Source organism: Balaenoptera ricei, chromosome 14, assembly GCF_028023285.1.
Source record: "Balaenoptera ricei isolate mBalRic1 chromosome 14, mBalRic1.hap2, whole genome shotgun sequence".
NCBI classification, from domain to species: domain Eukaryota; kingdom Metazoa; phylum Chordata; class Mammalia; order Artiodactyla; family Balaenopteridae; genus Balaenoptera; species Balaenoptera ricei.
This window is the reverse complement of record NC_082652.1, coordinates 51,709,650-51,732,969: the sequence shown is the minus strand read 5'-3', so window position 1 is coordinate 51,732,969 and position 23,320 is coordinate 51,709,650. Positions and strand designations below refer to the sequence as shown.

Here is a 23,320-nt window from a genome sequence, read left to right as displayed (position 1 = left end):
ATTGAGGCTCAGGGCAGTTCTATGATTGGCTTCTAGAAACCCCAAACTCCTTCCTCCTCCAAGGCCCCTTTATTCCTCTGCCCCCAGAGAGAAGAAGATCCTCCATCCCTGCCCTTAAGGGTCACACAGCATCGCGGGGAAACAGGACATGGACAGATCACACACCTGGAGAAGCAAGAGGTGAATGGTGAATGTACTGTGCTGAAAGCACCGGGGAAAGAAGGTGGGTGGGCTGGAGCCCTTCGAATGGGGGATGGGAGACGGACATGGGATGAAGTTCAGGTATCCAGTGGACACAGCACACATCTCAACAGTAGATCCAGAACTCAGGAAAGAGTTGGAAACTTCAAGCACACAGCTTCTAGTTAGAATCAAGAGTAGAGGGAACTGCTCTCAGACTTCAGACAATACTATTAAGGTACAGTAATCAAAACAGCACATGGTATCAGCACAAAAACAGACATATGGATCAATGGAACAGATTAGAGAGCCCAGAAATAAACCCACATACCTACGGCCAATTAATCTATGACAAGGGAGGCAAGAATATACAATGGATAAAAGACAGTCTCTTCAAGCAAGTGATGTTGGGAAAGCTGGACAGCTGCATGTAAATCAATGAAGTTAGAACACTCCCTCACACCATATACAAAAATAAACTCAAAATGGCTTACAGACTTAAATATAAGACATGACACCATAAAACTCCTAGAAGAGAACATAGCCAAAACATTCTCTAACCTAAATCATACCAATGTTACCTTAGGTCAGTCTCCCAAGGCAATAGAAATAAAAGCAGAAATAAACAAATGGGACTTAACCAAACTTATAAGCTTTTGCACAGCTTATAAAGGAAACCATAAACAAAATGAAAAGACAACCTACAGACTGGGAGAAAATATTTGCAAACAATGCAACAAATAAGGCCTTAATTTCCACAATATACAAACAGCTCATACAGCTCAATAACAAAAAGACAAACAAACAACCCAGTCAAAAACTGGGCAGAAGACCTAAATAGACAATGCTTCAAAGAAGACATACAGATGGCCAATAGGCACATGAAAAGATGCTCAAAATCGCTAAGTGTTAGAGAAATGCAAATCAAAACTACCATGAGGTATCACCTCATGTCGGTCAGAATGGCCATCATCAAAAAGTCTGCAAATGATAAATGCTGGAGAGGGTATAGAGAAAAGGGAACCCTGCTAACGCTGTTGGTGGGAACGTAAATTGGTGCAGCCACTATGGAGAACAGTATGGAGGTTCCTTAAAAAACTAAAAATAGAACTACCATATGATCCAGCAATCCCACTCCTGGGCATATATCCAGAAAAGATGAAAACTAATTCAAAAAGATACATGTATCCCAGTGTTCATAGCAGCACTATTTACAGCAGCCAAAACATGGAAGCAACCTAAATGTCCACCAATAGATGAATGGATAAAGATGTGGTGTATGTATATATATATGAACTAGAGATTATCATACTAAGTAAAGTAAGTCAAACAGAGAAAGATAAATATCATATATCACTTATATGTGGAATCTAAAAATGATACAAATGAACTTATTTACAAAACAGAAACAGACTCACAGACATAGAAATCAAACTTAACGGTTACCAAAGGGGAAAGGTGGGAGGGATAAATTAGGAGTTTGAGATGAGCAGATATAAACTATTTTATAATATAAAATAGATAAACGGGTTTCCCTGGTGGCGCAGTGGTTGAGAATCTGCCTGCCAATGCAGGGGACACGGGTTCGAGCCCTGGTCTGGGAAGATCCCACATGCCGCGGAGCAGCTAGGCCCGTGAGCCACAACTACTGAGCCTGCGCGTCTGGAGCCTGTGCTCCACAACAAGAGAGGCCACGATAGTGAGAGGCCCGCGCACCACGATGAAGAGTGGCCCCCGCTTGCCACAACTAGAGAAAGCCCTCGCACAGAAACAAAGACCCAACACAGCCAAAAATAAATAAATAAATAAATAATTTTTTAAAAAAAATAAATAATAGATAAACAACAAGGTCCTACTGTATAGCACAGGGAACTATATTCAATATCTCGTAATAAACTATAATGGAAAAGAATCTGAAAAAGAATATATATATATATATATATATATACACACACACACACGTGTATATATATATGTGTGTGTGTGTGTGTGTGTATAGATAGACAGATAGATAGATAGATATAGATATAGCTGAATCACTTTGCTGTACACCAGAAACTCACACAACATGTAAATCAACTATACTTCAATTAAAAAAAATTTTTTTTAAAGTAGAGGGAATTGGTTCATATTTGTACTGCATTTACTATGTACCTATTTATTTCCTTTATAGCACTTCACACAGTGGTGGCCCCCAGGAAGCATTTCATAAATGTTGATGAGTTATTTTCTAAGTCAGATGGAAAGTTGAATATTTCTCACATTACAGTAATATAAATGATAGTGATATTTTAAATCCCACCCATAAGTTACTGTTTAATCTTGACAGCAGCAGCAACAAAGCTCCTGTTCATGGAAATCCTGCAGGGCAGCTGGATGCCGGGTTCTTGAGCTAAGACAGCCTCCAGGCTCAGCAGTCCTTTCAGCAGCTCTGAAGGGAAACGCAAGGGTCTCCATTTTTGAAGAAGTCAGTGTCATGTCCCGGGCCTGGCCGCCTGACGATGCTGGAACTGGAATCAGAATCCTGTCTCCCAGGGCTCCACCCTTACCTGCCAGCTCCCCTCAACTAGGGCACCCCTGAAGAGGGACCAACACCCTCAGCTACAGTCTGGGCCCCCAGACCTGAGCAGGACCTCTCCAGGACACCTGTTTTTGTTTTTCTTTTAAATTTCTTATTTTGTCTTCTAAGCCATTTGTTTAAGAAAAATGAAGACATGCCAAAGGAGGATTATATAAAATAAAAACTGGTATGTTTTAAATATTTAATCTTGGAGTCTAGGCAGGTGACATCACAAGTCCTTCCCACAAGGCCCGACTGCCCTGCCCATGAGTGAGAACCCCACATTCCCTAAGCTCCCCAAGCAAGATGCCACAGCCTGGAGCCCCCTAAGAGTCCTGACAAAGGCCAGGCCTCAAGTCAGACCCTGGATAGGACTGAACCCCAAACCTTGGAGGAGAGTCTAGGGGAGGCAGGGCTGCAACTAGAACCCCAAGGCCAAGCTGCCCCTGAGTTCCACCATCCAGATACCTGCAGTGGGCACATACCAGCACTCTGCCCTCAAGAAGCCTGGCCGGAGCTGCTTCAGGCATTCTGGGAGGCCATCTCAACAGACACACTTCTCTTCAAGATTTCACTATCTTCCATCCAAAAAAAAAAATCTACAGCACAAATTACATCAGTGATTCACCCAGCCTTGGCAACCCCTAGCCAGGCAGCTTTGTGAGCTCCTCTGTAGAGTCCCTAATGGGCTGGTAATTGTTTTTCTGGCTTTCTGATGAAGTGCAAAGCACTCCGTGGTACTCTGCACTGCTTCCTGGTGGCCTCGGAGTCCTCGGAGCCAACGCCTGGTGAAGGGGACAGGGGGACAAGGGGACAAAGGCCACCCATATCACCCTCACCAACCCCAGCACCCATTCCCCACACCCAGGCGCCCTGAGCCACCAGCTCACTGCAGGGAAATTAGGGGCAGGAGAGGCCAGCACATGACATCATGGGACAGCTGTTTAAGGAACCCCGGGCCAAACAAGTCATTTTTTTAAAAATCCCCAGGATCGGGCTTCCCTGGTGGCGCAGCGGTTGAGAATCTGCCTGCCAACGAAGGGGACACGGGTTCGAGCCCTGGTCTGGGAAGATCCCACATGCCGCGGAGCAACTGGGCCCGTGAGCCACAACTACTGAGCCTGCGCGTCTGGAGCCTGTGCTCCGCAACAAGAGAGGCCGCGATAGTGAGAGGCCCGCGCACCATGATGAAGCATGGCCCTCGCACAGAAACGAAGACCCAACACAGCCAAAAATTAATTAATTAATTAATTAATTTTTTAAAAAAATTAAAAAAAAAAAATCCCCAGGACACTGAGTCAGTTGACAATATTACTGTTATATGTGTACTGAAAGTTTACCATCTCTAGTACAGTTGTTAACAAACATATTGATTGTATTTTTAGATACAATTGGAACAGCTCGTCTCTGAGCATTTTGTAAATGTCAACTCATATAGAATTTTCTTTACTACTTTTATGGTGCTTAGAGCATCATTTTTCAACCCTAAAATTATGATACAGTGTAACTAGCACTAGGCATTATGTTATGGTGTTTTTATTTCTTTTCATACATTTGACTGTCTTGTTTGGTTTCTGAGAAGCTTTATCCTCCATTTCAGCAGTCCCTTCTGGAGAACACGATCTGGGAACACAAAGAATGGGGGAGAAAAGCTGCCTTCACTAACACAAAACCCACTTCATTTCAATGAAGGTGAGAGTTTTTCAGTAAACATGCTATTTGATGTTTGCCAGGACTGAAGCATTCTAAAATGTATCAAAACCAGGATAATTAAAGAGAAGAGAACCACAAAAATGACCCCAATGTCACTAGCTAAATAAGACTCAGAATGGCCCTTCATTTCTTGGGTTGGCCAACTCCATTGTGTAATATCAAAGAGAATGTTAATGGAAATTTACTGACCTATAGTCTCAAATCTGCCAATCAGCAAAGGGCAGCAGGTAAAACATACTTTGAATACATTAGTTCGGTATTAGTTGCGTTTCATATTTAAGAGTTCTACGATTCATTGTTGCAGTTTAACATTTAATACAACCCTGAGATCCAGTTCTGGATAAGGAACATAGGGTCATTCAAGAATTGGAGAGAAGACATGCATTTCATACAAGTCAGTTCTGTCTGAGAATAAATCAGACACTCTAAAGGTAATTTCCTTTAAGAACCACTGGATAATTACATTTCAGTTTTGCTCTAACAAGCTGTAAAGCAACAAAACACAAACTTTGTGAAAATGATGATGATATTCACCACCATTTACCCCAGGTAGCATGTGTCAGGCACCATGCTTGAAACCATGCTTGGGCCTGTACACACACTATCTCCATAAATATTTACATCACTGCCAGGGGGCAGGCACCAGGACCCCCTTGTCCCCTCTGTCACAAATAAGCAGATAGACCTCAAAGGGTTGAGTAACTTGCTCATGGACACACAGAGGCAGGGCTGGCATTCAAACCCCAATTTGTCTGATTCTAAAACACATACCCGTTCTCTGAGCCCACAAATCAACACGCGATATAAGCTTTGTTTCTAAAAACTGGATCCAGCACCAATGAAATATTTAATCCTCATAATGATGCTTTAAGGAGATAGTATCATTCCCTCTTGATAAATGAGGGCATGGAGGCTCAGACAGGTGAGGTTACTTGCTGAAGGTCACACAGCTCCTGAGAGGCAGGTCTGACTCTAGAGCCTGTGTTCTCTCGAAGGGCTTAGCAGAGGCCTGGAGCATGGTGAGCACCCAGTCAAGGCCAGCTAGTGCGAGGGCAGCCCCTGGAGTCAGGAAGACCCGGTGAGTATCTCAGCTCTTCCATGCACTCCCCTCAGGACCTTGGCCAAGCAATCAGACCACGAGTGCCTCAGTCTCCTTCTCTGTTAAATGGGAACAGTAATCCCCCTCAGAGGTTGTTGTGAGGATTAAAGGAGATAATCTCTACAGAGCACTTCACTCAGTGTCTGGTGGGAAGGGAATGCAGTGGAAATGGCCCTTTCTGCTTTTATAAAAGAAAAACTTGGTAAAAAGTAACAAAACTGTACTTTTCCATTCAACAGTGGACAGATGTGGATTTGAATCCAGCTCTGCTGTCCAGCTCTCTGTTGCTGGGCAAGCTACCAAACCTCTCTGAAACTCACTTTCTTCTTCTGTAAAGTAAGGATAACGAATGTGTCAGGAAGATAAATGGCATAACCTATGTCAAGCACCCTGCACAAAGCAGGTGCTCAATAGTGGCAGCTGACAGGGCCTGGGGATGACTCAGATGCAGCACAGTGCCCCCCAAAACGCCCCAGGCGAAGCCAGCATTTGTCCTCCTTCCCTGGACAACGGCGCCGTGGCAGGGAGAGCATCGTGATTCATAATGACATTGAATCTGCTTTCAGACAAAATTCAGACCTAAATCCCTGTGCTCTTTCCATCCATCCATCCATCCATCCATCCATCCATCCATCCATCCATCCCTAGGTGACATCTAGGGCACACACCTCACCCACCCAGGAAGGAGACTGCCAAAGAACGGGGGACAGTCGGGCTAGAAGGGCTCTCAAAAGTCGTCATATGCCGCCTGCACGGGTCACCCGCCAGGTCTTGGCTACACCCACTCTGAACAATCAGAACCAGCATGACCACCAGTCATAGGCACGTCCACAATCACCCTTCATGACGCTTCACCGTCTCCTTCATTTGTTCTTCAATGGTCTGTCATCAGCTTGTTACATTTGGGGCCAGGAGCATCCCACCCCATTCCTTAAAAGAAGTGATGCAGGTTCTGTTCTGCAGAGCAGTCTCATATCAGGTCGTTAGCCCAAATCACCACCATCTTACCTCCAACCTCAGGACCCAGATTTAAAGGTCACAGCTCCACGGGGGGCCCAGACCACCCAGGGTAGAGGGAGCGAGTGGCCCCCCAGGCCCCACTCACATCACTCTGCCTGGCACCCAGGCCACGAGCAACCACGGACTGTGTCTCTCCAGCTTCACACAAGACCTCACAGAACTGACAGTCCTCCTGGAAACACTCTGTATATGACATTCTACCCATTTTCACAGCTTTGTTACTTTCTATTTACTTTCACATTCTATTTACTGCCTTTTATTCTTCTTTCTGAGAAAATACCAAAGAAATTCATTTCTGAAGCAAACGAATTAAACTTAAATACACGTCAGTTCCACAGCCTTCTCAGTGGCTCTTTTGGGTTCCTGGACCCAATTCCAACGTGTGTGTGTGCGTGTGTGTGTGTGTGTGTGTGTGTGTGTGTGTGTTCCCCACACCAGCAAGCAATCCTCAGCCCACCAGCTGGGTGTCCTACAATTCACCTCAATGCTGACACTATCTACCTGGCTCAGTAGTTGTCCTACATGTGGTCCCACAAGACTGCCCCCACCCCGCTTCAGAGGCCAATCCCAGGTCCAGGTTGTCACCCATGCTTCTGATCAACCAGCAATAGATCAGAGGTTCCAATGAACTCCTCCTTGGGTTTGATTAATTTGCTAGACTGGCTCACAGAACTTAGAGAAACATTTTACTCACTAGGTCACCAGTTCATTATAGAAGGATGTAACTCAGGAACAGCCACATGGAAAAGATGCACAGGGCAAAGTAAAGAGAAAGGGCAAGGATCTTCCATGCCCTCTTCACGCCTGCCAGTCTCCCTGAATCTCCATGGGTTCGCCAACCCAGAAGTTCTCTGAACCCCATCCTTTTGGGGTTTTTAATGGAGGCTTCATTATATGGTCATGACTGATTAGATCATTGCCCACTGGTGATTCATTCAACCTCTAGCCTCTCTTATCTCCCCAAAGGTCAGGGGGTAAATCGGAAAGTTCCAACCCTCTAATCACATGGTTGGCTCCACTGGAAACCAGCCCCCATCCCTAGATGGGGGTCCAAAAGTCACCTTGTTAATATAACAAAAAACACCTTTGTTGCTCTCATCACTTAGGAAATTCCAAGGGCTTTAGGAGCTCTGTGCCAGAAACAGGATGAAGACCAAATACACATTTCTTAATACAAACCACAATATCACAAGAGGCTTTATTTACTCAACAAATAATTTGAGGTCAGCTTCTGTAGGCTGGACACAAAACAGTCCACCTTCAATACTCAAGAGGTAGCCTCTACCTGGCACAGAATCCCTACCTCACAGATCTTCCCAGATAAGAACCAGATCTCCAAACCAGGAAAAGGAGGACTCATGGCTTCCAGCCCAGAACCCTTCTGTTCCTTTTGGGCAGCTCCTAAAGCCAGAGGCAACGATTTCCAGGGACTTCCCAACACAAAGCCCAAAACGAGAGGCCGTGTGTCCAGTGGGTCAGGATGTAGCCTGGAAGGGACCCGGAAGCTCCAACTCCATCTCCAGGAGTCGGCAGCCCAGCTCAGAAGAAGGGATTTTAACTGCATTACTAAATGTGGTCAGCTCTTGAAGGGTGAAATCCATTTCTCTTGGCTGTTTCCTTTTCCCTAAGACAATCTGTGAAGCACACAGGAACTCGACTGGAAGACCGTCCTTTGAAGCCTGGTGAGACTTCACTTAGGGAAAATGTTATATTAGATGTTTCGGCAGCCTTTCTCAGACTTTTCAAACCAGAAAGTTGCATTGGTATCTGCAATCACATAGCTAGAAAAGGGCTAAAGACTATATAAAATGGCCTAAAAAGAGAAGCAGCAGGCCAGGGCAAAGACCACCAGTCAGGGAATCGAGAGCATCAAGCCTTAGTCCCTGCACCTCCCAAGCACATGGCCTTGAGAAAATGCCCACCTTTCTCAGCCCCTCCCGAGGCTCAGGAGGGGTAGTGAGGGTCCGTGAAATGTGGGTGAGAAAGGAAAAACTGCAAAGGTGTTATTCAGTGAACATGGTTCACATGACCTTTTTTAAATGGCTGACATAAACAATCTACAGTTTAGGGTTAGGGTTAGTTCTTCTCAGACTAATCATCTCTAGCATTTTACAACTTTTGAAATACTGGTAGCTACATTATCTAATTTTAAGATTGTTATTAAGTTGACCATTGAATCTAAAGTGGAGCCTTTCTAAAAGACTAGGAAATGACTGAAGTGTTAAATGCACACCTAGCACTATACTTCGTCCCACAAAGATTCCCCTACATCCTTGTAAAGTGGACCCCCTTCCTGCCCACACCATCACAGTGCAGTTACTAGGATACAGATAAATCATACCACCTCTGGGTATAATTAACAACAGAACTTGTTCTTTTCAGTGATGCTAACAAGATTTCAATTATTCTAACCTTAATTTTCTCCTTTGCCATTTCGTCGCTATTACTCTATTATGTGAACTGGAGACCAACAGCACTTTAACAAATCCTCCAACACCTTTTTTTCTCCTTTGAATTAAATCTTCAACTGGCTGCATGTTTTGCTGAACTACTAATGCTTTCCATGTGTTTTTTTCCAAGTTAAAATACTTCCCATTAGGTATTTCTAATACAACAGAAATTGGTAAAATGCCCAAAGAATCCACCTCCCCAAAAATCTGTTTTCTCCAAGTGTCTCAGAAAGACCTGAAAGGTACATGAGTGTACACCCAATCCTTGGAGAATCTCCATGTAGCAGGACGTTTGCAAGCCATCCATCCTAATTTTCAGCTCCCAAGCCCTCTGGATATCAATGTCTCTAGTAATGAGACAAAGCATTTGTTTCCTGACATACACTTTTATTGATCCGTGATAAGAATGAGGCTGTCTCTTCATGGGGATCGGCACAAGCGCAGAGAGCCAGGCACAAGAGCTTGCACTGCACCCCACATGCGGGGCAGACCTGTGAGTGGAAAGCATTATAGGAAAGACACTCTTTTTTTTAATAATTAATTAATTTTGGGCTACGTTAGGTCTTCGTTACTGCACGCGGGCTTTCTCTAGTTGCGGCGAGCAGGGGCTATTCTTCATTGTGGTGCGTGAGCTTCTCATCGTGGTGGCTTCTCTTGTTGCAGAGCATGGGCTCTAGGCACGTGGGTTTCAGTAGCTGTGGCACGCGGGCTCAGTAGTTGTAGCTTGCGGGCTCTAGAGCACAGGTTCAGTAGTTGTGGCTCACCGGCTTAGTTGCTCCGCAACATGTGGGATCTTCCCAGACCAGGGATCGAACCGTGTCCCCTGCATTGGTAGGCGTATTCTTAACCACTGTACCACCAGGGAAGTCCCAGGACACTCTTGAAGAAATCGAAAGCATGGTGGTTTCTTTACCAGGGGTTGTTTTCTAGATAGAACTAAGGTTCTGCTGGACAGCAACTTTGGAGTCTAATTGCCAGCACGTGGTTTAAACTTGTCTTATAACATCTGCTACAGGTGTCTCCACCAATACAACTACATTCTCCAGTGTCAATTTTTTTGTTGGCTAGAATTTCACTAGGACAATGCAAAGCAAACACAATTATAATGGTTCCAAGGCAACATTCAAATTCTATCATTCAACATCTAGAGATCCTTAGAGAGGAGAGGTAACAAAGTCCTATAGGGACAATGAATAAATCATTTAAATAAGGTAAAAATCTTGGGTCAGGGGTGGAGAGCACAAACACGAAATAAACCTGCCGAAAGGGACCCTGATACACCTGCTTTTCTTGCCTGTGCAACTCACATTTGCTCGTGTCCATATTCCCTTTTATTGATGCCTCTTAATTTCCGTAGCTGACCTGAGTTTCCAGCTGTACCTGGAAGATTCTCGTGCTCTCTCATACGTTTGTGTCTCCTTTTCTTTATTCACCCCCATATTTATGTTTACCTGCATGTCTGCAGATGGTAGAGCAATTCTTTAAATTCATTCTCCAGCTGTTCTTTAATTTTTGGCAACAAATCCTTCCTGAGCTATCTATCTACTCTATAGCATTTGTGACAGATATGTTGTTTGACAATCTAGTGGTATGTTTTACATCCTTCCCATATCCTTTCTTCCTTTTTTGTCGGGGAGGGGGCACATCTGTCAATCACTGTTTGACCGTAAGGCACCTTAGAGGAGCCACCCCACACACAGAGTGGGGAGAGGCTGAGAAGCCGACCTCCCCCAGCCCAGACCCAACGGCCTTCTAGACACATGGACATCCTGTGGGGTCTGTCATCTGGGAGCTGAGACAGATTAATAGGAAACAGATGATAAGAAGTGTTTAATCTGATTAATCCAGACAGCTTGTTTTTACCTAGAGTGCAGAACTCTGGGCAAAATAGGGTCACAGACTTGCTGGGGTATAAAAGGGAGGAGATTTTTTAAAAAAAATACAGGCACCAGTCTCCTTCTGCAAAGGCAGACTCAGGATTTCAAACCCAAGCCCGTCTTGTGCCAAGACCACAGACAGCCACTCAGGGCTTCGCAGAAAGACAGCAGGAATGGGAATGGGCTCCAGGGTTTATGGAGAATCACTGGATCCCTACATCAAAGGATAGAAAACAGGAAATGTGACCCACTGCACCTAAACCCACTAGGGAATAGTTTGGTCAGGACACTGAGTCTGGCCACTGTGACATCCACAAACAGGGCAGGAGGGAACCCCACCCCTAACCCAAGGCTGCAGAGGCAGGACAAGAACAGAACCGGCCTCCTGTGGGATGCGGGACAGAGTCGGCAAGAAGCCCAGGTCCAAGACCTAGAGTCAGAGGGAGACGGGCCGGGGGCCCAAGAGGGGAAGGAATGACTCTAGAGGTGTCTCCCGGTCAGAGAACAGACTGTTCTACTCTGTTCCTGCAGATACACAGTAGGCAGTGGGGGCCCTGCCACCTCGGACAACAGGGAGCCAGCAGCACCTGTGCGGGCCTCCACCCCAGCACCCAGACGGGCTGGTCATCCAAGCTAATGCGTGTCACTGCACAGGCCATGGTGCCTCAGCGCCCACGGTACCAGGGGCTCCTCGTCTTCATTAGCTAATACAGAAGCACCACCCGGGTGCTACTAGGCCCAAGAGCGTCAAAAAGGCATTCTGATGTTACCAGAAGGCCTAGTTTTCATGGGAGCCCCAAAACAGTCCAAATCAAGAAGCAGTAAGGACCACATGGGAATCCAGGTAACACTCAGCAACCCGCCTGAGGGGTGAGGGTAACACAGGAAAAGGTAGCTGGAGGGGAGCCTCCCTGCAGGGCTTGGAGGGCCCAGCTCGCACTGAGCAGAGAGGGAAAGACAGTCGGTCAGAAAGCTCAGCAAGGTGGAGAGGACGGAGAAGCCCTGCTCGTATTCACAGGCATAAGGAGAAAGGCAGAACCTGAGAAAGGGACTGGGGAACAAGGGGCGTCGGTGGCAGGGTTCAGGGATCACGGCTCCATTCCCCACCCTCTGCACGCAGAAGCCCAGGGCCCTCTACACCATAGCTAGAGGGGGTTCAGACGCTGGACAGAATCTGTACCTCACCAGGAGCCCCTGAGCTGCTGTCCGCACCCCACACACTCACACACCACCTCCATCACCGCCAGTGAAAGCCGGCACTGAGACAGGATCCTTCCCCACTAGACCACACATAGCCTCAGGATCCTTCTCAACACTGTGCCCAGGGAGCCACCTCCTCTACGCTGGCTGGCACACGAGCTGAATCCCCGCAGTCACTCTTGTACTAGAAGGTTCTTGAAGAAATGCTCCACTGTTTGTCATTCGGCTCTTTGCTGTGACAGAGTAGTGCAAAGCACAAAGCTGCATGACTTTCCTCGTGAGAGGAAAATGCTTTGCAAATGATATATTGAGGGCTTCCCTGGTGGCACAGTGGTTGAGAATCTGCCTGCCGGTGCGGGGGACACGGGTTCGAGCCCTGGTCGGGGAGGATCCCACATGCCGCGGAGCAACTAGGCCCGTGAGCCACAATTACTGAGCCTGCGCGTCTGGAGCCTGTGCTCCGCAACAAGAGAGGCCGCGATAATGAGAGGCCCGCGCACCGTGATGAAGAGTGGCCCCCGCTTGCCGCAACTAGAGAAAGCCCTCGCACAGAAACGAAGACCCAACACAGCCAAAAAAATAAATAAATAAATAAATAAATAAATAAATAAACCCAAAAGTTTAAAAAAAAAAAAAATGATATATTGATGCCTCGCTCTGTTGATGTTTCTGTTGCTGGAAAATGACTACGTTTCTGATCAGTGGATGAAGCAGTCTTCTCCTACGTGGTTTTCTTGCCTTTAAAAATGTCTTTATCCCTGTGATCTGACCTTTAACGAGAGATGAGACTCATCTCGTGGAGAGCTTAATCCCTTCGGCCGCCTTGCCAGCTTCTGCCGAGCTCACCTCTACCTTACGGGCAGACCTCGTCATCTCAGAGGTTTGGGGGAAATGCCTCTAAAAAGTCTAAAGACCCTTTGCCCTGGGCTGTTCTTCCTGACTACAAGCACCAATGACACTTCAGAATCTTCAGCCAATTTTTTATCCTTTTGTTTAACTCAATGCTGGATACTTGAAAGTGCCAGCGTTATGAGTCCCAGAGAATCAATCAACAGGGTTTATTTTCTTGATGAGAAGACAGGGTTTGCTTCAGAAAACTGAAGCACAGAGGTTTTAAGCCGAACGAAATGCCTTTGAAGTCAGCTGGTAGAAAACACTCAGATATTAACTTTAGGATTCTAATGACTTCAAACCTTATTTTTTTTTAAATTCTCAATTCCATTCCTTACTCCACAATTCTTCCACTCCTTTTCTCTTCATTATGAGACTTAGTCATCAGAGCCAGTTGGCCCTCTGAACATATTTCTGGTGTCTGGCAACAGGATCACTTGCTAGCACCAAAAAATTTATTTTCTCTAGCTAACCTCATTAAATGCAAACTTCACATGCCGGGCATAGATTTTGTTATTTATATCTGTTAAGTTCATGCCCACAATATGACCATTGTTTTTTTGAGGGGCTGAAGCTAGATTAAGAAGGCAAGGTATGCATTGTTTGCTACCTTATGTTACATCAAGTGGTCATACTAGGGACTTCCCTGGTGACGCAGTGGTTAAGAATCCGCCTGCCAATGCAGGGGACACGGGTTCGATCCCTGGTCCGGGAAGATTCCACATGCTGCAGAGCAACTAAGCCCATGCACCGCGACTACTGAGCCTGCACTCTAGAGCCCACGAGCCACAACTACTGAGCCCGTATGCCACAACTACTGAAGCCCGTGCACCCTAGAGCCCAGGTGCCGCAACCACTGAGCCTGAGTGCTGCAACTACTGAAGTCCGCATACCTAGAGCCCACGCTCCACAACAGGAGAAGCCACCGCAATGAGAAGCCCACGCACCGCAGCAAAGAGTAGCCCCCACTCGCCGCAACTAGAGAAAGCCCGCACACAGCAATGAAGACCCAACACAGCCAAAAAATTAAAAAAAAAAAAAATCAGGTTTAAAAAAAAAAGTAGTCATACTAAAAATGTGCAAAGTAATACAGTGGAGAGGAGCACAGAGGTACAAAAAGCTTGGGGCCTCTCTCGGTACCAAAATCTCATTCCAGCTTCCTACTATCAGCAAAGACCTGTCTCGGCTGCTTGCTGGGACCATCAAAGCAGTGCCCCGTGGCCTTCATTTCTCATGAGGTTTGCTTGGTTGCTAACCATGAAGGCTCCACTCCACTCTCATCCCAATGGGTACAGAGTTCCAAAGTTAACACTGGAGAATTCCAAAGGCATGTCTCCTCCAATTCATCAACACGCAGTCCTGGATTCTAAACATTCTATACTTAATTAAAACAGGGACAAAGGAGAAGAGAATATAGGGTGAAGAAAACATTATTTTGGAGAAATTTACTTGATAGCATTTTAAGCCCATGAGCCTAAGGTGATCCTGGATCCTTCCGGTCCAGTCGTGCAGTGGGAAGGTAGGTCTTTGGGGGAGCTGTGTACGGTGCTAGGCCTAAGCCAGCAGTCACTGTCCCACGCCTATAATCACTCAATCATTTCTTAGATGGTGAAGAGGGGAAATATCTTGAAAGGAAACAAGGACCCAACCAACTGATGTGAAAAAGGTTTTCTCCCCCCGTAATGCTTTCTTTTGCCATTTCAACGGAAGATTGTTCCCGGTTTGGTTTTTTTTTTTTTTTTTAATCCCACAGAAATCTCATCTAGGGCTTCCCTGGTGGCGCAGTAGTTAAGAATCCGCCTGCCAATGCAGGGGACACGGGTTCATGCCCCGGTCCGGGAAGATCCCACATGCCGCAGAGCGGCTAGGCCCGTGAGCCACAACTACTGAGCCTGCGCGTCTGGAGCCTGTGCTCCGCAACGGGAGAGGCCGCGACAGTGAGAGGCCCGCGCACCGCGATGAAGAGTGGCCCCTGCTCGCCGCAACTGGAGAAAGCCCTTGCACAAAAATGAAACCCAACACAGCCAATAAATTAATTAATTAATTAATTTTTTTTTAAAAAAGAAATCTCATCTAATATTGCCATTTGGAAAGGGAAAGAGTATGTCACAACGGGGGCTGGTACATCACACATATGATGCATACATTCCTTTGTCTACACATAAACCAAAGGATAATATTTAATGCTAGTATAATAAATCTATTCCAGATCTTGCCAATAACAGGAAATGGAAGGGGAAAGAGGGTTTTTTAATACAAAGGAAGAACTTTGCCTTCTTGGGCATTGATGTTAATTCACACAGTCAAATCCTCTCATCCAACACACTCAGGCCTGAGGTAATTAGTGGTGAAAACTGATTAAAGCAGAAATCTTTTAAAAATGACACATACACACCTTAAGACTTTAACTTGCAGCCATGGTGACTGACCGTCCTGTTTCTCAGACACAGTTGGTTGCCAGGCACACAGCACAGGAGATGCACCCTCACATCATTTGGGGCATGACCTTTCTTTGAATAAAGGTCTAATGGGACTCCCCGTGGACCTCCTTTCATGAACCACTCACATAATATAGTCTATGATTCCCAATCTCAGTGTCTTTGAAGTCAAGCAAGAACTTACAAAGACTAGAATCCTTCTGGATTTTTACAACATTCCCCCACCTTTTGTAGTTATCACAACCCACTCATGTTGACAGAAATACTTTTGTAGTAACTAATTTTGAATCTTTTCCAATATACTCACAGCAATGACTTTGTATCCTTGTATTTAATCAGTTTATAAAACGTTCACATCCCATTTCATTAAATTACATAATTCCAATAGCAAGTGCAACTGGCATAAGCAGGTTTGAGAATAAACACACTGATCCTGTCAGCACCCAGTTTAACCCTTCAAATAGGAAGACCTGGGCGTCCTGAGAGAGAGTGGGCTGGACTGGCTGCTGGGGCTCAGGTGCCATGGAGACGAGATGTGTGTTTACGTGTATGACATGGGACTACACAACGATACACCAGTTAATGCAGTGATTCAATAACGTGGAAGCTGGTTAGAAAAATCCTGTACTTGAAACATTTTAAGTGTATACTGCAAAAGAATGAATTTTGTTAAAAGGTAGTTAGCTCATTAGGATTTTGATCTAGCCAGTTTTAGTGTAAATCTGCTTTCCACAGCCTTACTGTTCCTGGGAAATACCAATTCATATCATGTCCCAAATCTCAACTGGTTATCAGCTATATTTCAACCAATATTCAGTATTGGTTGTATTCAGCACATAGTATGTGCCTGGATTTGTCCTAGATCCAGGATGAGGGTCAGAAGGGAATTTAACTAAAGTCATAGGTCACAGGCTTTTTCTTCAGGCAGACATGATTTATACACATAAAATAATTTGAAAAATATAAAGCAAGTAATAAAGAAAGCCTATTTTGGTGCATATTTTAAGGTCACTCAGTGCTACAGGCAGTTGAGGAACAGGGTCAGTAATGAAGGTCCTACAGATCTCGCTTTGTCTCCAACAAGATCACGAACCTCCTGACGCCCTGACCCTCCAGCCCCTGAGGTTTACATGTCGGCTACACAATTACTCGCCAACCACAGAGCAAGACAAACACTGTCCCTCGGGACACCTGCAGCCTCACCCACTTCACACCAAATGAAGTAAAATTACACAGCTTCCCCTCCACATCCAGCTGTTCCCTCACCCCATCCCTGGGTCTCCAACAGGAAAGCAGGGAGAAAGAAGAGGAACCAGAAACGATTCTCTCCACTCCACCCATGCATACCACACTCCAGGTGCAGACTGGGCCTCGACAGGATGATTGATGCTCTGCTAATTACAGACCTGAATTAAGACCACAACATATATTAAATAAACACAAAATGACTCAGATATGGAAAACTTCTATGCATAAAATGAAACTTAGTTCCTTTCTTTTTCCTTTTTATATTACATACTTGCCTCAACTCGGCCGAATGCGAGGAGGAAACCTTCCCATGGAGACTGTCTACTTAGCATAAATTACTGCTTTTGTTGCCATTCAGCCCACGTGTATACTGGGGAAAGCAATGGGTCCGGGAAAATCAATGGCTGCAGGAATGGGCGTCTGTGGGGTTTCCTGTGTGACCGCAGGCAAGCCATCTGAACCACAGATACGTCCGCTCAACACCGTATTGCTCTGTATCCACGTGTGCCCTGTCCTGCACTGACCTGAGACTTCCCTTCAATCTCCTGAGACCACAGCCTGGAGCTTCAGGCCCCACTTCCCCACAGGGAGCTGCAGAGAGCCACCAGAAGGCACGTAAAGGTCACTTCAGATTGGGATTGACATGTATACACTGATGTGTATAAAATGGATGACTAACAAGAACCTGCTGTATAAAAAAGTAAATTAAAAAAAAAAAAGGTCACTTCAACTGGCTGGAGGTTCACACTGGCACAGCCCCAGGAAGAACCCCATCTCTCCCAGCATCGCCAGAAAGAACCTCAGCACCAGTGTGTCTGTCTTACCTCGAGCTCTGTTCACGAACCAAACAGCAAAGGCAGCCAGAATGAAACAGGGCTTCAAAAACTACTGCCAGAAATTGCTTCCCTAAAAGCTCTAACAATACATGACAGGGGTTAACCCCAGCATAGATAGCATAATAGTGAATATTGCATTTTATTCCCGTAAGTGGCATTAATCATCATGCTTAATCACTGAGGGCAGATGGCAAGCATCCCCTTCGGCAGATGTCACTCACCGATGCAGGCATGGACCCTCACGGACAGCTGTGTCCTTAGGATGATGCTGTGCTTCTTGCCCCGCCTAACGGAGACAGGAGACAAAACATTCACGGGCATCAGAGGAGGCAACAAGGTGACCCTACCTGCTGGCAATCAACTTGACGGTTCGTTTCAGACACCCACACCTGGAAGAGGCTCTAGATAAGCTGGAACCTACACAGAACAACAATCTGTCCTGAAACACTGTGACGTCACAGGGCTTTACGGGAAATAAAATAATGAAGTCTGACTCTGTTGGACTGGCACACACATTTCACTGCCAAACCCGGTCCACTCCACAGAGTTCCGTGTACTCATGCCTGACCATGTTGGGAAATTTTTAAAATCTGTGCCCATGAAGTGAAATCCCTGGAATGTAACAGCACAAATCTGCTTGATCATTCCCATGGCTATTTTTACATGTTTTTGCATATCGGGAAGGGACACACATAGTGGGGTAATCAGAAAGAGCTGTTTTGCTGTCTATCAATTCAAGACATAGCTTTTCCCTGAAGACGGGAGTCCAGCAAAGGGGGCGTGTAGGCTCTTTGTCATCAGAATGTCAAGGTACACCACATTTTGTCTCATCTTTGCTTCCTTTCATTTCATTTCTTATAAAGGAAAAGGATGGCCCCCTCCCCAGTTCTCCTCCCATAAGGGCTCAGCCCACTTTTACAGAGAAGGACCGAAGCCCAGAGCAGATGAGAGAAGATAAATGGGGAGAACGTGAGTCCTGGCTACCTAGGGTAGCAAAGGCTTTGAGGTTTGGAGAAAGGGGGAAGCCAGTGGACAAAGGTAAAATGGAGCCAGGAACCAGCACAGGAGCGGGTAACCAGCTCAGTGGCTGAGTTCCCTCCCCATCAGGGCTTCATGTATACCAGGCTCGCAGTACTTTCCCGCTTCCTGGTTTTGTGGTTGTGCTGGAGGAGAAGAGGACAGAAATCTCACCAGGGCACACTTAATATTGTGATATGAAGTCACAGGAATTATATTATAGTACTGAAACAATCATATTTTTTATTCTTGAGACCAAATAAGAGGGGAAAGTATGGTTTAAAAAAATTTTTTTTGATTCTTTTAAAGGAGAAAAGAAAACCACTTGCCTGGTCCTACAAAAACATGCAGCAGCCTCCAACCCGACTGCTCCTTATGGGCAGAGAATCTGCATTCACAGTCCCTTCAAATGCCGCCAAGACCCTCCTTTTTAGTTAAGCTATGTGCAAGGTACTAGCCTCAAGTTTACACAAATACACAACACTCAACCCATCTTCAGAAGACAAGTTTGAGATTCCTATAAACACAGACTTCTTCAAAACTTTCTTCCTCACACAGAAAAAATCTTTTTCTCTCTTGACAGTCCTTTACAGGTGAGCTTTCCCATTTTGTAATTTTCTTGTTTCTAGTTGTGGCCTTCTCTTTTCTGTCTAGAGAAGTTCCTTTAGCATTTGTTGTAAAGCTGGTTTGGTGGCGCTGAATCCTTTTAGCTTTTGCTTGTCTGTAAAGCTTTTGACTTCTCCATCAAATCTGAATGAGAACCCTGCTGGGTAGAGTATTCTTGGTTGTAGGTTTTTCCCTCTCATCACTTTAAATATATTGTGCCACTCCCTTCTGGCCTGCAGAGTTTCTGCTGAAAAGTCAGCTGATAACTTTATGGGGATTCCCTTGTGTGTTATTTGTTGCTTTTCCCTTGTTGCCTTTAATATTTTCTCCTTACCTTTAATTTTTGTCAGTTTGATTATTATGTGTCTCAGCATGTTCCTCCTTGGGTTAACCCTGTATGGGAATCTCTGTGCCTCCAGAAGTTGGGTTACTGTTTCCTTTCCCATGTTAGGGAAGTTTTCAGCTATTATCTCTTCAAATATTTTCTCAGGCCCTTTGTCTCTCTCTCTTCTCCTTCTGGGACCCCTATAATGTGAATGTTGGTGCACTTGATGTTGTCCCAGAGGTCTCTTAAACTGTCCTCATTTCTTTTCATTCTTTATTCTGTTCCGTGGCAGTGACTTCCACCACTCTGTCTTCCAGCTCAATGATTCGTTCTTCTGCCTCATTTATTCTTTTTTTTTTTTTTTGGCCTCATTTATTCTGCTATTGATTCCTTCTAGTGTACTTTTCATTTCAGTTATTGTATTCTTCAACTCTATTTGGTTGTTCTTTATATTTTCTAACTCTGTTAAAATCTTCTTGTAACTTATCGCTCTGTGCGTCCATTCTCTTCCCGAGTTCTTGGATCATCTTTACGATCATTACTCTGAACTCTTTCTCAGGTAGATTGCCTACCTCCACTTCACTTGGTTGTTCTTCTGGGGTTTTACCTTGTTCCTTCATCTGGAACATATTCCTTTGCCATCTCATTTTGATTAAATTTCTCTAGACGGTCCTGATGTTGACATTCCTTCAATTCTTGTGATCCTACTAGGAAGAAAGTTCCCATGAGTGCACTGAACTGAGCTGCTGAACAGCCTTTTGTGTGAATTCCCAGGAGAGGTATTCTGGGGTGGGGGCAGCAGCCAACAGGGGCTTGCAGCCTCACCCAGAGCTGAGCCAGGGGCTCAGCCGGGAGCAGAAACCAGTGAACCCCTGATGATGGCCAGACCCTAACTATTAGAAAGAGCAAACCCAAAGTTCTTTAATCTGGAAGATTTTTTTGTAACTCATGTTATCAGCAGTTATGAATCAAAAATAGATACCAAATGGACAGTAGACAAAATACATGCTTTAGATGCCCAGAGGGGAAGAAGCATGGGATGGCAGGAGAAAATATTTCAGAATACCTCAGAAGTTCTAGAGAAGTTCAGAAGGGCCCATTGATAGCCCCCGCTTTTATCTTCAAACAACTGCAAAGTTGCATTTTGAGGAAGTGCTTCAGTTTTCCCACAGAATTCTCCAGTCCCATGGTCACAAGGGATCCAGGCACCTGCATGAGAACTAGGACAGTGTTTCTGAGGAAGCCATCAGCACACCACTCTGGAGGTATCATCTTTTCTGCATTTTTCAATGCTTGTACATTGAGAAACCAGGCAATCAGACTGGTTAAGTTAAACCCTAATAGAATTTAAGACAGCATAGAACAAAAAAGGCCTATTTTTAAGTAGTTTTATCACTTATAATTCCTCTGCTTCAATATATTCACCTCCTTCCCTGCCTGCCCCTGTACACAAAATCCTACAATGAAAGAAACCTGAGTGGAATTGGGGACCAAAGGCTGTGGGAGTCCCTCAACAGGGGATGAGGGTCCAGAGCCCTGGAGTCCCTGGCTTAGGAGGGGGCCTTCCAAAGCAGAGACCAGGGAGTGGTGAGTGCTGCCAGGTCCACGGAAGTTGTCCTTCATCTCCCCCTGCAACCCCTACTTTCTCTCATCTTTGACGCAGGTACCACTGTTGTGCCCACTTTGCAGATGAGGGAAGCAAAGCTTGTAGTAATGACGTAACCTGCATAAAGTCACATAGCTGATGGAAACAGACCAGGGCTGAAAGCAGAGTGTCTGACTCCACCGTCACCCGCACCATCCTGCCTTTTGCTGTGTAAGTGTCTCACTATATCACCTTCTCCAGCACTTTCTAAGGATAAAAAGTGTCCCAGGTTTTTTAAGGAACTGATTTAACCTCAGTACTAAAATCTAACAAAAAAGGACACAAAAAATTAAGATGAAAATATCTAAGAAAATATTAGCAAACCAAAATAAGAAATATGTGAATATAATAAAATAGGACCAAATAAGGTTTATTCTAAGAATTCAAGAATTACAAGATGTCCATGTTTTATTTATCTATATCAAATATCAATGTATAGACGACACCCATCATAAGGTCCTTTAAATTTGATAGCTTCCCTCCCTCCACCACAATATTTTGTAATTGGGTAATGCTGATTGTTATGTATTTCTTTTATATATGCCATCTTGCTGCTATTATGGATTCTAAAAATCTTTTGGCTGATTCTCTTGGCTTCTTTCAGGGAAATAATCATTTCATACATTTTAAAATAATCACTTTATCCCCACTTTTCTAGTAAATATGCCCTTGTCTTCTGTTTCCTGGCTAAAACTTTCAGAGGAAAATTAAATAATCATGGATATACTTTCCCCTGCCCCCAGTGGGATACTATGTCAGTCTGGGTTCAGAAAATAATAATCATAATAGTTGTTAACATTTATGGAATGCTTATCATGTGCCAGATGAAGTTCTAAGTACTTTATACAGATTTAGTCTTCAGAAAACTCCTATGAAGTAGGTAATATTATTGCCATTTTTAAAGTAAGGAAATTGAGGCCCAGAAGAGTTACGCGACGTAGCTGAAGTCACACAGAAAGTGACAGAGCTCGGACCCAAGCCAGGCAGTCTGACCCCAGAGCCTGTACGCCTAGCACCTCCCTGAAGCTGCCTCCCAGATGGGTGTCCCTTCATCCATTCCCTCATTCCACACATGTTCACTGGTGACTAGTGTGTGTTGGACTCTATGTTAGATCCACAAAGGATCGTCTGCCTCAAGACAGCAACCCAGAAATCCTGCCTGCTAGCCTGCCGGGCAGATTTTGGACTGAAGACTGCAACATCAATTCTCACCTGAATTTCCAGCCTGCTGGTCCAGTCTACAGATTTCAGACTTGCCAGCCCCCAAAATGGTGTGAGCCAGTTGCTTGAAATAAGTCTCTCTAGACAGACTAGATGGATTAGATAGATTAAACTAGATTAGACTAGATGGATAAGACATATCTTATTGGTTGTATTTCTCTGAAGAACCCTAATACAAACATTGATATTTGCCTTCATGGAGCGTCCATGTTCTAAAACTGAAACCAGTGGGAGGCTGTCAATGTGTGTTCACCATAAGCACTTTAATGGTCCTTTTCTCCCCGATATTGGCTTGCTGTATCAGTATCATAGCAGCCACTCCTTCCAAGTCTGCCTGTTTGCAGCAGAGTGAAATGGGGGTGCATCAGTTACTAGAATCTGGTGACCCAGAGGCAAAGGCAGTTTAGTTTGACCTAAAGCTCCCCAGGGAGATTCACATTCCATTCTTATCAGCACAGCCACTGCCAGAAAAATATCACAGGCCTCAGAGACTAGCCACAGCCAACCGGCTGCCCATACCCAAGGTCAATGCTGCCCATACCCAAGGTCAATGCTACCCAAGTGATGAGAGAACTAAAATAGATGCTCACAATTCAAGGAGACTCCAGCCGAGGCACACATGCCAGGGACTTGATGGCACTATCGCTGAAGGAATTTCCTGAAACTTCCCGGTTTCTCAGAATACCTGAGCTTCTCCTGAAATAATGTCTATGGCCTTGGGAAAAAGATGTGGTGTAACCAAATACCACAGAACCAAGTCTGTTGGTTCTGAACCCGTGTGTTTCAGTCCTATCCCTGTCTCTCAAGAAAATTTTTTATAAAAATAACATATAAAGTCTTTGTAATGTAAGACCAAGTGCTTACATTACTTTATTGAGTGGCATGGAGCCAAAGGCTTGAAGACTTTTTCTTGCAATCAACAGCAGAATCGATGCCCCCAAATATTCCTCCACTCAAATTAGAACTAAACTATGATTTCAGTCAAGAGTAGAAA

At 44.9% G+C, this 23,320-nt stretch overlaps 1 protein-coding gene across 8 annotated transcripts in view; it reads right to left on the bottom strand.

Moving 5' to 3' along the window:
• The window catches only part of FHOD3 (formin homology 2 domain containing 3), a 505,109-nt gene that overhangs the window by 406,071 nt on the left and 75,718 nt on the right, over positions 1–23,320 (bottom strand). For all 8 annotated transcript variants that reach the window (XM_059895637.1, XM_059895638.1, XM_059895639.1 and 5 more), the window contains exon 3: positions 17,734–17,798. In XM_059895637.1, the coding sequence (XP_059751620.1) occupies positions 17,734–17,798 (65 nt within the window). The remainder of the gene's footprint in view (positions 1–17,733; positions 17,799–23,320) is intronic.